Below are 16,852 nucleotides of genomic sequence, written 5' to 3'. Positions count from 1 at the left end.
GATCTGTGCTACTAGGAGTACTGATCATACCTGTGCATGATTCCTAATCTGTAGTTTGCTTAATACAGCCACTGATACTTTTTAGAGCACACTATTATGGGTATCAGGGTTGGAGAACTTCCCAAGGATACCACTGCCTGTGTTTCATTGCATGTTAATGCAACATTGATGGAAGATCTACAGCAGGAAGCTGGGAAACTCTTAAAACATGAAGACATGGCCACTGAGCTTTACTTTTTCCTGTCAGAGTGGGCTGACTTCACACATGCAACCCTTTAAATCAATAAATCAATGGCAAACTTGTGGCCTTATTTGCTGTAATGAAGCAGTTGTATTGCCACATTCCACCTTGTATCAGACAGCAGCAAACCTGGTTTAGATGGCCAATGCGCTCTGCCCACTCCAGTGCTGCAGTGGAGCTTTGTTTCAAGATAAAAACGGTATGTTTAGGCTTGGTAAGGTTTGTTAAATATCAACATTTGCTATTTAATTGATACTTGATATTGGCCGAGGGAAGTGGTGAATGTGCTATCTCTGAATTTCCTTCTGAACATTTAGATACAGTATTTTAAGTGTTTTAAAACTGAAAAATTCTAACGGGCATCTCAGGAAAATAAGAGTCAGTTAATGAATGGTTGTTAAGATAGTGGGATGTTTTATTAGTTTGCTAGCTCTATCTTCCTACTTGTAACGATGTATGTTGTACTCCTGAAGAAGAAATCAGTACCCTGAAGCTGAAACTGAGGGTTTGCTTGCAGGATTTTTGTGGCATTTGCCAGCCTAGGTTTTCACCAGTCTGAGTATCTACCTGTACTAAAGGCTCTAAGAGCAGAAGAAGCTCAGTATGTATTTCTGTGAGATCAAAGCAAGTATTGTTAAATGCATTTTGTGTTAGTCTTTGGGCTTTTCTACATCTGCTAGGTCTCTGGGAAGTCATCTCTACAGAAGAATAGCTGAGTGTTGGTATTTGTTATATTGTCTAGGAGCCATAGTCATGGGTAAAAATAGTTTGAATAAGAGGATAGCCTTTGAGAGAATTTTCAAGCTAAATACCAAATGAGATGAGATGACAAATGAACGCAAGCAAAGGGAAAGAATATAGGAGGCAATTAATAGATAAGGTCAATACTTCTTTCCCTTCTTGGCCTCCTGGATGGGTATGGGAAGTTTCAGAGAACTTGGCAAACAGCATGGAGCCCAGATTGTCTTTCATTTTGTAATCTAAGTTTAGCTTAAGAAATAACCTGGATGACAAAATAATATAGAATGGTATTTTTACATTTTTGCTGTTGTTTGGACCTCCTCCCCTGTTCTTTCCCTCCCCACAGATGTACAGTTTAGACCTGTACAATCTACTCAAATAGACATTTAGATTAAATTTGAGACATTACTATGATTCATCACTGTCCCTCTGACGACAGCCGTGCAATGCTGCAGGCAGAGAATGGCTGCTGTTTTGCCTCTTGATAGCATCTAAATTTCAACAACATGGGAAATCAGCTCTCGGTATCCAGCTCCCAAAGCATGGTAAGGTCTGTACTGAAGTGTTGCCATGTAAATGTAAGCCTGTTTTATTTCTGAAAGGTAGCTGTGTGGAGATGAGCAATATTGTCTGGGTATGGCTTTAATTATGACACAGTAGCCCATTTTCTATCTGCTTTATTGTTACTACTGATAACAAAATACCTTGTATAATTCCTTTCATGTATTGCTCTGGGTGTCCCTCTGAAATGTGAAACATATACAATTCAGAGTTCCTCCAGAGAGACTGGGGACTCTGGTCAGAGATCACTTAGATGTGTTGATCAGGAGAGACCATTATGACTGTCTGCACTCTGTAGACCTGGAACATCACGAGCTGCTGGTCAGGGTGCTCCATGCAGTGCCAACAGAGAGGCTAACAGCAACAGTGGTAACAAGCCTCTTGGTAATGTGATAGAAATAAACCGTTTTCCTCAGAATACATTTTCCAGTTATGTTTCTATGTCAGTGCATTATTTTTCTTTATCATCAGCACTAGAGGCTACATCTTGCTGCATTTTTATTGAAATTTGATGAACTTAAGCATTTTTTTGTGCTTTCATCTGTAAAAAGCAGGAAACACAGTTCTTCAAAACAGGAATGGAAATTTCTTATAATAGAAGAGGTGATACTGTGAGCATTTGAGAGTGTTCAGGTTTTGGACTACAGGGAGCTAATCGCAAATTGCGTGAACAATTATTTTTGTGTTAGAATGATGTGAGTTGCTGAAAATGCTCGTCGTCGTCCCATGAGCAGGACTAGGGAAGTCATCCTGCCCCTGGACTCGGCATTGATGAGGCCTCACCTCGAGTACTGTGTTCAGTTTGAGGCATCTCAGTACAAAAAGGACATGGAGGTACTGCAGCAGGTCCAGAGAAGGGCAACAAGGCTTGAGAAGGGCAACAAGGCTTGTGAATGGCTTGGAAAATCAGCACTATGAGGAAAGAGGCTGAGGGACCTGGGGCTGTTTAGTCTGGGGGAAAGGAGGCTGAGGGGAGACCTTATTGCTCACTTCCAGTATCTGAAAGGTGCTTACAGTGAGGGTGGGGCAGGTCTCCTCTCACTGGTGACAGGTGACAGGATGAGGGGAAATGGCCTCAAGTTGCACCAAGGTAAGTTTAGGTTGGATGTTATGAAACACTTCTTTACAGAAAGGGTAGTTAAACACTGGAATAGGCTCCCCAGGGAGGTGGTTGAGTAACTGTCCCTGAATGTGTTTAAGAGCCGTTTGGATGTGGTGCTCAGGGATATGATTTAGCAGAGGGTTGTTAGAGTTAGGGTACTATGGTTAGGCTGAGGCTGGACTTGTTCTTTGAGGTCTTTTCCAACCTGAGTAATACTATGATTCTGTGATTCTATAAATGAGGCATCCTGCATTATTGATCAGACTACTTCATCTGTACTGGCAGTATACCTATCCCTTTTACTGGGCTGTTTATCTGCTCTAAGTCTAAGAATCAGTCTCCATTCATGTGTCTTGGTTTTTTGTATTTTAATTAAAAAAATAAATACTGAAATATATTTAAAGCTTTGTTTTCCATCTCTCAAGGGCTACCCTTGTGATGTGGGAACATAGTCACTGACTCAATTTGATTAGTAGTCTGTTGGGTTCAGCGTTCTACTTCTGTCTAATAATAAGCACTTATTGTTTCAGAAGTCGAACAAACCTAGTTTGTTCAACTGAGCAATGTTATACATTAAGCAATAGCCCATCCTGACCTTGTGATATGGGTTAGTTGCTGTACGAGGTGTAGTTACTCATATTAATTAAAAGTAGAGAAAACAAATATTGAAATGCATTCTGTAAAGCCCTTGAGGTCAAAACTACACGCTAATGACATTTTGTTTGCTGTTCTGCAATACTGTGACAGTTATTATATTATCCACTCTAATTTTGCTCAAAGGAATTGGATTTCAAATAAACCTATTTCAAAGGGAAGCATGAAAAAAGAGCTAAACAGAAGCCATCATCCTATTAGTACCATAAGTATCCTAATAACATGCCATGATTAAAAATTTTGACCTAGACAGGCTAAGGAAAAAAAAGGGAAAAAAAAACAACACATAAAAAAGTATATATTCCTTATAATCTGTTTTGTTCAGAAGCAGGATTTTTAGTTTGGAGTTAGCTTTGGTGAAATGATGATTTCTGCACGTATTCCTGGAGCTCTGACATCTGCAATTTTAATTCCTTTAAAAAACAAGTAACAGAAAGATGCATACTAGCGAACCCTCTTTCCACCATGGTTTTAGAATAGAAGAGGCTTTGCAGTCAATTATTTATGTGCATTAAATACTAAAAGCTATATTATCCCAGAATAATCAATGTTTGGCTGAAGCTTGAGAACACTAATAGCTAATCTTAGAATTCCAGATTCAGTTTCATTTGAAAAAAGTCAGAAGTCTCACTGATTTTTAATAAAGGAGAATGAGGACAAAAAGCGCTGCTTTGAGAGGTAATTTCAGATAATCAGTTGAAAACATCTGTAAAATGATAGTAACCTTGACTTTCACTCCTTGTGTGATGCTACATGACATGTTTCAGCAGACAGGAGCTCTTTATGTTAAAAAGCTGTATGTCTGTGTTTTTCATGGCCTTGGGATATCTTGTTTAAGTGTATAGCTACACTACTGCCTCTGAGGACAGACAGAGGGCAACTGGGAGAGTGATGGTGGAAGAGTTGAGTGGGAAGGAGCTGGAAGACCCAGCGCAATACCGAAATAACTGCATATTTCCAGATCAAATTATATATAGTTTTTAATATCTTCTTTTCCTCGAATCCACAGCAAATCTTTCTATATGGGGTATAATGTCAACCATTCTAGTGGGATGTTTTGTTATCTCATTATCTCTTTGGTAATTCTTTGGTAATCTCTTTGGTAAATTTAGTAATAATTTGCTTATGTCAGTGCAAAGCACGTTAGGGAGGTTCTATCCTCCAGGGACTCTTGAAGATGACACGAGCAATGAAGGAAGTGACACCCAAAATGTGAGATAGTATCAATGCATCTGAGTTCCTCTGGTGCAGGCTCAGAGCTGGGTGCTAAGTAGATGCTGGAAGAGAAGAGAGAAGAAAATTGTTTGTGGTGTTCAGTGTGTACGAGTGCTTCTATCAGAAGGGAACCTGCTGATTTGAGGTCACGCAAATGATAAAGCGTAGATTTTGGCTGAATTTGGAGGAGGTTCTGAAATGTGACAGAGGGTGGTGACACACTGGAACAGGTTGCCGGTTGCCCAAGGAGGCTGTGGATGCCCCATCCCTGGAGGCATTCAAGGCCAGGTTGGATGTGGCTCTGGGCAGCCTGTTCTGGTGGTTGGCAACCCTGCCTGTGGCAGGGGGTTGAAACTTGATGATCTCTGTGGTCCTTTTCAACCTAGGCCATTCTATGATTCCGTGATTATTAGAAGAGCCCTTCAGAACTCAAAATGCTTATCTACAGAAATACTATCAGAACTTCATTTTGTGGGTTATTTGTTCTCATTTCCCTATCTGGAAAGAGAAGTAAAACCAAAAAAGAAGGCAGGGATGGTTCTGAAGAATGTGACTCTGATGCAAAAGAAAGAAAGAGAAAAAAAAAAAAGGTATTTGTGTTCTGTACTATCCTTTCTGCTGGAGGAAACGTATAGCAAACCTTGCATTGCCCTTACTAGCAACTCAGTTTAGCAATGTTTAATCACATTTTCTGGGGGATAGAATCTATTTATTGATAACACCGATTGTCATTGTTGAATGGAATTTTTTTTACTGAAGTAAGGGAACCTTTTCCCATTCTTTTACTGAGAGTGTAGGGGGATGCCCTACAACTCCGCAGAGTGGCAAAGAGGAAAAGCTTTCCTCTAGCAGGGAAAAGGCAGCATCAGGAAGCAGCCTCTAGATAAGCAGATATTGCTAAGTAGGGAAGTAGGACAGATACCCTGAGACAGCATCTGGTAGAGAAAAGGAGGAGACAGGAGCCCACCTTTGCAAAGAAATCCCAAGAAGGAATGGTAAGGATCCAGCTCCTAGAAAAGTTTATGTTTTTTATTTTTTTCATGCCTCTAAAGTAGTGAACCACTTTCACTTTCACTCATTTCTCATTCAATTGCACATTAAGACAGATTTGACCAAGTATTTTTAGTTGGAGATTTGGAACAGCTAAAGAAAGAAATCCTCTTAATAAAAATAGGAGCTTTTTTTTAAACTATCTTTTATACAAGTGTAATTCCATTGACTCCACGAGATTTATTTCTAATACATTCTGATATGAAAGGACTACTAGGCTGTGGGCACTCTTATTTTTCCTTATACTCTAGAGGTAATGTCATCAGTGTCCTTAAATCATTCTATAAAAGCACAATTTTTTACAATGTTTCTTTTTTATTTTGATGATACACTGCTACACATAGCTAAATAAGTACCAAAAGCGAACATACAATACAGTTGCCTCTGGTCTTCCTCATTATGAGGACAGTGTTATGCTTTTGGTTTTTTTTTTTTGTGAAGTATCACAAACCAAGCTGGATTTCCCATAGGACTGCAAGCTGGAGTATCAATTGGGCAGCACAGAACCAAGTCAGAGCTACTCTATAAACTTCAGCAATTTTCATCAGATTTTCTTTGAATGATGAGAAATATTAAGTTTCAGTCTTCCAGGGGAATATTTCTCAGTAAACTGTTTACCACTAGCTTTCAAATTTCAGCTCTATGCTTCTGTTATTAAATGAAGCAATGTTGTAAGAAGAGCAACCATCTTTTATTAGACCAGATCATATCATTGGATGAAAAACAGGCAAGCTTTCAGGTGTAGAAATCCATCTTCAGTTTTGAAACAGAAGTTAATTTCAAGCCAAGTGCAGGCTGGGGACAATTGTTTCGGATTTAACTTTGTTACCTTGATCAATTGAATAAATAGAGGGTGAAAAAGCACCTAGAGGCTGATGAGGATGTTAGTGGGGGTAGGTGTGGTGAGTCAGGTGCAGGTCAGGAATGGAAACAGCATGGGACTGAACCACGAGCAGAGGCTGAGGAAGAAGCCAAGCAAAGGGTTGGTGAGCCTAAGCCAGCAGCCACATGAACCCTTCAATCTGATGTGGCTTGGGCAGCCACCGAAGTGGATGGTGCAGCCTTTCTGCCTGCTTAGCCATGTATTGAAAGAGGTGTTTAGGCCCATTGACTTACAGAGGCAGCCTGCAGTGAGTAACTCAGATTTAGGCGGATAACTTCTAGACATGTAAAGGGAATCTCCCTTACCTCAGTACCATGTAGGCCAACTGTGTTGCTGTGGCTTGTTTACAGTAGGCACCTGGACGTACACCTCCCATTGGGTTGGGGAAGCTAAGTGCTGAGTGGGCATAAGCCCTACTGTGCTATACTTCTTGGCCTCAGATCCAGCTGCATCAGCACAGGCTCTGTCACTTGAGAACAGGGACTTGCAAGTCTCTAAACCATAAAAATCTGCATTCTGGTGCCATTTTCAAAAGGGCTTCCATTGCACTAGCTTTACTTTGAAAACAAGATGAGATCTTGCCCCACATGTAAAGAAGTAATCCTATGTTAATCCACACATTTGTTCTCTGGGCATTAAATTCAAATGGAGATTATTCTTTTAAATGTTTGTGTAGATCTCTGCTGTTTGTTATTTTGTTATTCCCTGCTAAGACAATGCCATTGCTGTAATTGTTTTTCTCTCTGGTTTCAGAAGCATTAGGAAACCTTACTAACTCTTCCTTTTGTAAAATGAGCTTCTATTCACTGACCAGTGTAACAAATGACTAGATGCTGGATATCTGAGTTCCCCAGGAAACTCACATGGCATTGAGCTTGTGCACACAAGCTGCCCTTTCTTTCATTATATAAGGAAAAAAAGATCTTTATGAAAGTTGAGTAGGAGATAAGATCAGTATGGTGGGCTGGTAATTACACAAAGTAATGTTCAGTCATTAGACAAAATGTACAGTTGATCCTATGGCTTAGTTGTGGGCGAGGAATATGATCTAACTTTGCTGGTATAAAAGAAAGATGCAACCTTTTCATACAACAGGAAGATCCATCCACACATCAAGGACGGCTCACATTTGAACATCGTCCTGCGTTTTCTCATCTTTCTGATTTATTCTCATTGAACAAGGGAGGTAATATATTTTTTATTTTCTTTACTATTAAAGAAGAGCAATTACATACATATATATTTTGACATTGTCTTCCCCTTCTCTCCTAAAGTTTTCTTCTCCTTCCATTCTGTCAAAGTTTTTACTTTGAAAACAGGCGTGAAGTGTTGCGTAGGAACTAAGAAATCAGTACTTAGTGTTAAGCTAACTTTGTAAGCAGCAAAAAAGGAGGTTGTAGGATTGCATTACAACTAAATGGTGGTATTTTGTGATTTGTGGTTGGGTCTGGGAATGCTACATTAGTAACCTTGTATTTTTATCCTGGTCCCCAGTATTGATGCCAGATGTTGAATGTTAGACAATTCATGGTGCTAATGTGTTTTAGAGTCTTTAACTTGCTTGTCATGGTTAAATATCTTAAGGGAGGAAAAAAAAAAAAAGAAGTTTAGTAAAGATTTCTCAGTCTTCAGTGGTTTGCTTACAGCTTACAATGTACAACACAGCCAGAAGTAAGGCACTGGCACTTCATCGTTGCTGTGACATAGCCATACATCACTGCTAAGCAATCTGAAAAGAAGTAAACACAGTGTGCAGAGTGTTTGGCTCTTGCTGGGCACAGCGTCACCACAGTCACCATATAGAACAGCATAGAGAGGCATCCCAAGTTTTTGCTGGAGACATTAGGTTATTTTGTATAGTTAGTACAAAGGTGGCCCGTCTAACAAAGCTCTCTTGCTCATCTATGCAAAGACAAAGACCACAAAATTTGAGTAGGAATACTGGTTTCATGGTGTATAGCATAAATATAAAGACATCCACAGAGTCCCACGCGCATGTGAAAAGAAGACCTGTTTGCAGTCACTGGTGACAGGTATGCTTGTTATGGTAACTGGTAAGAGGATAACTTGTTTACAGAAAAAGACAAGGTATTTTAAATAGTAAGGTGAGACTTAAGGTGAGAGGAAGGTTTAAAATTGCCATCTTTCCAAAGATCTTCTAAAATTCACACTGTACTTAATCACAATAACCAAATCATAATGTTCCAGTAGCTTAAGAAAGATAATGATTAGCAGAGCAAAGTAAAAGCTTAATTTAATTTGATTGTGAGGTGGTGTAGGTATTAACTGGGCACAGTGAGAAAAGCAGAATAAAAACATCGAGCAAGATTGCTGTCATATTGCTGGACTCAATAGAGGAAGTGCAAATCTGTGATTTCAATTCCCTTTTTTGGTTAGTTTAATTTAAACAACTTCCCTTTGGGATTGCCTCAGACCCTTTTAATTTACCAAATCATATGCATTCTTAGAGAAATTATGACAAAAAATGCCACAACTTGTTCAGCAAAGAGCATGAAGTCACACGGTGGTCAGTCAGTGTCTTTGGTGTTGCTACTGAGCCACTGGATCACCCAAGCTTACCGAAAGACTCAGGGTGATGTAGAAACAAGGTGTTATGAAAAGTCTGTCTGTCATTTTCTCCTGCTGGTAAATGAGCCCTTCCAGCTGGCTCCTTGCACTGGGCAATGTGTTGCCCTGCTCTGAGCCCCCAGATGGAGCTGGGCCTGAAGCTAAATTGTGCTTATGTGTCCCAATACAGGCAAGTCTGCCAGCAGTCACACCCCATCTGTAGTGCTGAAAAGAGCACATACAGTAAATAACCTTCAAAGAAAATTCCTGTTTGCTGAAGGGGGAAATCCGATCAATTTACTCAGCGCAACTTCATAAATGCAACTGAGCTCAGTTCACTTCCTAAAATGTCTGGCAGAATCACATGAATGTTGATTGATGTAAACGGTGCGAAGGTCCACCTTGATGTTGTTGGGCACAGGTGACTTTTGTCCAGGGAGCAGAGCACAGAAAGCTGGCAGCTGCCTTTCAGAAACCTGAGAGTGCTGTTTAAAGCTCCTATGAGTCTACCATGTTATCCACCCTTCATTGTCCTGCATGTTCTCAGTGCAGCCACATTGAATTTATTCAGTGGACGTGGTCAGATCAAGATGGCTTGGGTCTGCCAAGGGAGGAAAGGGAGCACAAAGCTTTCCTTATCACGAAACCTGGATAGTACTGAGTGAGCACTGGTTGTGTTAAAGTAAAAGTCCATGGCTGAGCCTATGAGAAGGCTGAAGCAGAGATGCTTGCCTCATATTTGGTGGGCATCACCCCAGGTTGCTGTGGCTGTCCTTTGCCATACAATGCAGCATCATGCAGGCTCCCTTTAACACACATCTTCAAGTTTCCCATAGGAAAAGATGACCAATTATTGTACTTGGATGGCTTTTTGGTAAAAGCCATAGCAGAGAGAAATAACCACCAGTAGCATTCAGCCTACATGCGTGCACATGTTTACTAAACTAGTTTTTAATACTTCTTCCAAATCCTTCCTTCCATTGCTTTCACAATTTCTTCCCATGTGTTTTCATCAAATTCCACCCTGGCTGCTTTTAACTCCCTTATCCTCTGTTTCTTGCCAGCATGGACTGACTTGCTGGGTAGGTAGGACTGAGGAGGTGGAGTCACCTGCACCTAGCACCCAGCCTTTGCTTCCCATTACTGTAAGCTTTTCTCCATCCTTGATCTTTGCTGGACTTGAGATGAATTTCTTATCTCTATTGTTTGCTATCTTACTTAGAAAAAGTTTCATTGTCTCTACTGTGCATTTATGACTTGCTCATAAACTTTGTTACCTTCCACTTCGCTAACTCTGATGAGGCAAGAGCTGTGTTCTCATCATCCTGTCCTTGGTCTCGGCAGCATCATCTTGGACATGAGCTTTTTCTGTTTGCTATGGGCATGGGCTTCTCTGGTTTTGTTCCCTTCCTTGTCCTGAGTTCAAAGCTCTATTATATGATCAGTGCTCCATAGCAATCTGACTGCTTCCTTCAGCACAGTCTGTTTGATCAATGAACCAAGACCTGCTGGATATATCTCTGAGAATTTGTATGGCAATGGAGTGTTCCTCTGCTAATCCATACACTCTTTGTACACATGCCAGTGCTCCAGGCTCACTCAGATGATCATGTCATGCAAGTGACTTCACTCCTTGGCCCACCTCAGGTTTGCCTCTCCACCCATATGCAAGCAGGCATTATTTGTACATTTGCATCATTGTGGCAGTCTCCGCAGGGATTACGCTGGGGAGGTGCAAAGTCTGAAAAGAAATAGCTTGCCAGTATATGAAGGCTGATTTCATTTAATTATGCTTTGCTCTCTTGATTTTCTACTATATTTTCCTCTTAGGAATGTCAGTGCCCTTTTAAATAGCGTGGCATGCTTAAATAACCTCTACAACAAATCTCAAGATTAATGTCTTTGTTGCTGGCATTATTGTTTTCACTGTCACTGCATTTTTAGAAATACTTGGTTCCATAGTGGGGTCCCTCCCTGAAGAATATTTATGGCCTGCAAAGCAAGTGACTTTCAGAATCTAGGATGTATGAAATGTTGTCAGCCTGAGGCCTTATCCTGCCTGTCAGCCATCGTGCTCTTGGGGGACAATTTCCATCTTTAAAGCCAAGGGGTCAGGTAGCCTGCACAGGCACTGGAACTGCTTAAAAGCTCCTGCTGTGAGAGCCTGTACAGGGTGCTGTGGGGCCTGCTGTTCAGACACAGCCCAAACACAGCTTGTTTGGCTGCTGGCATGGCCTGGGGCTGTGACTGCAGGAGCGGGGAGACCTGCATGATCAGATAAGGTATCTCATAAGGGAAGTGGTGGCTGGGATTTGTGGGCTCTGCATGCTGAGAGCCGCCTTGGCTCTCTGTCCTTGGGGGCAGGTAGCAGCAAGTACAGCACTGCTGCACAACTTTAGCAAAACACCCCCTCCTCTGCGGGGAGGGCATGGACAGTGCTGAGTCCAAAGAGCCTCATGGGAGGATCTTTGAGGGCAGGAAAAGTCCATGAGTGAGAGACTGGGTCCAGAGGAGGGCCACTAAGATGATCAGAGGGCTGTAGCACCTCTCCTTATAAAAGGTTGAGGGAGCTGGGCTTGATTAACTAGGAGAAGAGAAGGCAGTGAGGGTGACCTCACTATGGCCTTCCAGTACTCGAAGGGAGCATAAACAGGAGGGGGAATAGCTGTTTATGAGGGTGGATAGTGATGGGACAAGGGGGAATGGTTTTAAACTGAGACAGGGGAGGTTCAGGTTAGATATCAGGAGGAAGTTTTTCACACAGAGGGTGGTGACGCACTGGAACAGGTTGCCCAAGGAAGTTGTGGATGCCCCATCCCTGGGGACATTCAAGGCCAGGCTGGTTGTGTCTCTAGGAAGCCTGGTCTGGTGGCTGGTGACCCTGCACATAGCAGGGGGGTTGAAAAATTGATGACCATTGTGGTCCTTTCCAACCCAGGCCATTCAGTGATCCTATGAAGTAGAACTGGGTGAAATTATGCTTTGTGCTTGAGGGAGACATCTGCAGACTTTATTCCTAAATGGGGCATCCTCACACTTGTTTTAGGCTAACTCAGATCTTGCCTACCTTTCCATTACAAAGGGTCATGGCACAGGCACATGACATTATTCTCACTGAAAAGAAACATTACCCTTTACAACTATTTTTTATGTTTGTTTCTGACCAAGCTGGTACAAGCTGAGAATGACTTGTAAGATCTGTGGTAGTTAGAAAATGCATCCCACTGATCTACATGTAACGTTTACTTAGGTATGAGCAGGGATAGAACTGTTTTTTGTCCTCCATGAAATCTTACTGGCAATAGTAATCATAACAATAACAATAATAATCATAATAAAAGAGAGAGAGAGAATTTGGGATGATATTCATATGGCCACAGCTTATATGTATCGCATCTTTAATGTTATGGATTTTATTAATTCAAATCTGAGATATACTTTACTCTATGGTGTAGATTTGATCTGGATCAAATATAGCCACAAAACTGTATGTCAGAGAACAGAGAAGATGTGATACAACTTTTATAGCCACTTCATCTCATATACTAGCTGCACAAGGACAGATGTGCCATGCAGCATATGCTTTCTTGCACAAAATTAATCCCTTGTAAAGATTTTAAAAGTCTGAACCAAGCAAGGTGTGCTTATACCAAACCAGCTTTCTGTATTCTTCATTTGTTAATCAGAACCCAAAAGGCAACCTACAATGCCAGTAAAACAAAGCCTGATGCAAATCTCGGTCTGGAAGGTGATGGTGACTCTGAACTTGCTGTGACGCTCCTGATGAGGCCCCTGTACTGCAGTCCTGGATTCTACAGATTCTGTTGTCTCCTCCATAAATGTTTGCTGTCTTTTCTCCACTCTACCATAAATATTAGACAGTTACGGTATTTGAGGTTTATATGCTATGGTTTATGTTCATATTCAGAACATATTGTTACGGCCAGAAGGAGAGGTACATTTTTGTTATGAAAGTGGTATTGAAGTCAATCTTCTGTGGCTATAAAATGCACATCAGTGTACTACATTTTCAGTTTCTGCTCATGGTTTTAAATTGTCCCTGTTACTTCTCCTGAATGCTGTATTAGAGTGTAGCCTAGATGCTGGTACTGTACCCAGTGTGAAACAGTCCTTAAAAAATGTGCTTATTTGTATTTCCAGAAAGATCATGGATTGCTACAGGAAGTATGCAGCTGTCACTTTGACCATTTTGTCTGTATTTCTGCATCTTCTTCATACTTTCCCAGATGGAGAATTTCTCATGCAGGGTAAGCTACACTCAGCATTCAGAAATAGGACAGTTGTAAAGAGCAGCAATTAAAATTGTTTTATAAATGTGGTCATAAATATTATTATTCTGTTGCATTTATTGATGTTTGGATGTGAAGGTATAATTACTCAAGATAATTTTGCTTCCTATTCCTTATTTAAACTTGATTTCTCTAGGTCATGAGTCTCCCAGATGACAGTATCCTCATCTTGATGTGGCGACCTTCATCCTTGAAACATTATCAAATAGAAATGTTTCATTTTGTTGTACTTCTGACATCAAAGTGGCCACACAACTATCCTAACCACTAGACAACGAGTGTGAACCCCACGAGTGTGAACCTTTTTTAATGATCCATACTGTACATGATGTTATGATGTGGAATACTGACAGCAACATTACAAAGCCGTGACAATCAGGAATAGCAAAACAGTAGTTCCTCATCATAACACACAGAATATATTTCTTCTGAAAGACCTCTTGCGCTGCAGCCAGGGCTAGGATGAGTTTACTAGAACAAAGCCACAATCTGTAGTAGTGTGCCACAGAGATTTCCAGCAGCGTAGCCTCCAACTTACAAAATAGGCTGAGCACTGTCTAGGAACCACTAGCAAATACTGCTGTTACTAACTATCCATAGCTAATAGATTTTATAGGTAGAGCTACTGTAGTATGCTTACTGAAAAATGCTATCAACAAAAGTAACTTAGAAAGAAAAGAAACACTTGTGCCTTACCTGGAAAGATGCGCTCTAGTTTTACAAGTAGAGAACACTGTGAAGATGAAGGACCCTGAAGAGGAGAGCTTTTGTTTCTGTGCTTTTCAGTTCTGCATGCATCAAAAAGCAGAACGCAGCCAATACTTTCTCTTACTGCCCATGCTTTCCCTTTCTCTTTGAAGATGAATTACCATCAAGTAAAAGTCTTTTCTGTCTGTTTTTATGACAGGTTGTCCAGAGTGCAAGCTAGGGGAGAACAGGTTCTTTTCAAAACCAGGAGCCCCCATTTACCAGTGCACTGGGTGCTGTTTCTCCCGGGCCTATCCCACTCCAATGAGATCCAAGAAGACCATGCTTGTTCCAAAGAACATTACATCGGAAGCAACGTGCTGCGTAGCAAAGGCTTTCACCAAGGTGAGAATGTAATTGAGACCATTTAAGCTTGTTTTAGGAAGCAATGAGTAAGTGAAGCAGTGAATAGAAATTATTATATAGAAATTATTGTAGTGCTTTTGCTGGAGGGCATTGAGCAGCTATTTGAGGGAAACATCCTTGGTACTTATATAATTTACACTTGTGCACATTTGTTGTTTTAACCAGTTAACTGTGTTAACCAGTACTGACCCTGATATTCAGTCGGGTATGGAGACTGGTGCAGTGCCACTGATTTCACTGAAACCACAGTGACTCTGACTCATGATGCATGAATTGGATTTCTTGTCCATTCATTTTTAACTCTGCTGGTTGCGTACCCTCTCCTTAAATGTCATGAAGTGTGGATTTTATTTTAATAAGTTGCTTTCCTTACTTCTTTCCTGCATAAGCAGGAGTCCTCTGAGAACATGCCTGGTCAATACTATCAATTACATACATGGGAATGAGGGGCCAAAACCATCTGTACTCATTAGATTAATTGAGATTGTGTTTACTTTTAATAGTATAACCGGGAGGGAACTGTAAACATGTGCAGCTACTCTGAGCATTTAACAGTCCCATCTGGAAGGTTCTCCTAAAGAAAGGTTCTGCTAAAGCTGATTATTTTGGTAGCAATTCAGCTCCAGGTGAAGAAACCTTAAATTGATGTAATCAGTGGTGAGCTAGCTGATGCAAGCCAAGGTTGCTGTCATCTGGTGATCTGAATCATTTTCACTGAGTGTGCTGATGAGGGGCTCAGTTCAATTACTGGCTCACAGGTTTGGTGCTATTTGAGATACCCTGGGGTACTCAAGACATCTGTGTATAGCTGGCAGACACAGGACCCATAAAAGACCTTCTGGAGTGGCAGCTGGGGGCTTGGTGGGATCCCATCTGATGTCTGAAAGGGCAATCAGCCTTTCTGTGTATGCAGCTGGACAGAGCCCCGGGTTTCTGCTGGCTGCAATGTGAGCCTAAATATGTGGCTTACCTATAGATACATGTATCCGAACACATTTAGTCTTCTTCTCAGCAGAGCATGGATGTTTTTTTAGACCACCATTGTTATGCTTGCCCCGAGGCAGGAAATAAAATTTGGCTGAGATTAAAAATAGCTCATGGTGTTCATGCTCTCTGTTTTTATAATCTCCATGTGAAGTATGTAAAGGATACTTCCTGATTTGTCATAGATTGGTTGAGTAACGCTTCTTTGTAAAACAGACACTTTAAAATGTGCCAAATTAAGGACACCAGGCTACATGTTGTTGAGAACCATCTCATTACAGCACCAAAAGCCACTGATGATGAACCTTTACAGATTGGCCTTCAGAGGCCATTCTAGTTCACGTACTCCTTGGAGCCCGTGTACTGCTTGGGGTTAAAAAGGCTTTGGAAATCTTTTGCTTGAGATTGCAGTTTTAACTGCGTAGCTAATCCTAATTATTTTCTTTCTCATGTGTGTGTTTTCTTTTTTTTTAAGATTACCCTTAAGGACAATGTGAAGATAGAGAACCACACGGACTGTCACTGCAGTACCTGCTACTATCATAAATCTTAAAGCCTGTCCGTTCGTTAATGATCAAGGACAACGGTGAATGGAATATTTGTTGTTCAGCTTTTATAGCACCGCTGTGTATAATCTTGTGTTTTCTGGTCAAGACACCGAGTAGACTTGTGAATGAGATGGATGGCTGCTTTATTTCCTCTTTGCTTCTTCATGCATTTAAGTAAGTTTAACTATTTCCATTAGGGATTAGATGCAGTGCTTGCATGACAACCATAAGCTTGGTCTGTTTTTAAAATAAACTGTCAGATAAAAAGTCAGTGTTTCGTGAGGAAAAACGATGATTTCATAGCTTAACAAAAAAGAGATTTTGTAGTTCATTTTTAAGTTTGTTTGTTTTTGTGGGAGAGGGAGGAAGGAGGAAGAGAGGGATGGGGAAGGGGGCAGGAAAAGAAACAGTAATTTCCCCTAATTCATTGAGTGGTTTGTTTTATTTCTAAACACAACATTTTCTTGCTTTTTGCTGTTTTTTTTTTTTTACTTAAACACGTGGCATAAAGCTTAACAGCAATCTGTGCAACATGCTCTGCCTTTCTGTGCCAACTTTGATTTTGCTTGGAATTTAATCTTCTCCCATATCGATAAATGGACGCAGAAGGTGATGTTGCAAAGTGCTATGCAGTGTAGCGGTGCTAGAGGACAGGCGCAGCACATCTGTATTAGCTATTTAACGTGTGGCTGAGCAGTATGGCACTGGGCTTTAGTAATTCTCAAATGCAATGTGCCAGACTGAGATATACAAATGAGAAAGGAACAGACTGTGTTAGGTCAGAAATGGACCACAGAATATGTATTTAGAATAGATGAACTTCAAGTTGTAAATGGGGATTTTAGAGATAGCACCTCTTTGGTTGTAGGTTGGAGCAGGGCA

At 40.9% G+C, this 16,852-nt stretch overlaps 1 protein-coding gene across 2 annotated transcripts; it reads left to right on the top strand.

Moving 5' to 3' along the window:
- The first annotated feature begins 1,423 nt into the window (after positions 1-1,423).
- CGA (glycoprotein hormones, alpha polypeptide) lies at positions 1,424-16,242 on the top strand. 2 transcript variants are annotated; one of them, XM_072333236.1, is made up of 4 exons: positions 1,424-1,527; positions 13,177-13,283; positions 14,233-14,417; positions 15,898-16,242. In XM_072333236.1, the coding sequence occupies exons 2-4, from the start codon at positions 13,184-13,186 to the stop codon at positions 15,973-15,975; spliced, it is 363 nt and encodes a 120-aa protein (XP_072189337.1). In that variant the 5' UTR covers positions 1,424-1,527; positions 13,177-13,183; the 3' UTR covers positions 15,976-16,242. The 2 variants fall into 2 exon arrangements, with proteins under 2 accessions (XP_072189337.1, XP_072189336.1); XM_072333235.1 differs by having other exon boundaries at positions 1,439-1,532.
- The last annotated feature ends 610 nt before the right edge of the window (positions 16,243-16,852 follow it).

Source organism: Excalfactoria chinensis, chromosome 3, assembly GCF_039878825.1.
Source record: "Excalfactoria chinensis isolate bCotChi1 chromosome 3, bCotChi1.hap2, whole genome shotgun sequence".
Lineage (NCBI taxonomy): Eukaryota > Metazoa > Chordata > Aves > Galliformes > Phasianidae > Excalfactoria > Excalfactoria chinensis.
This window is presented reverse-complemented; position numbering and strand designations above follow the sequence as displayed.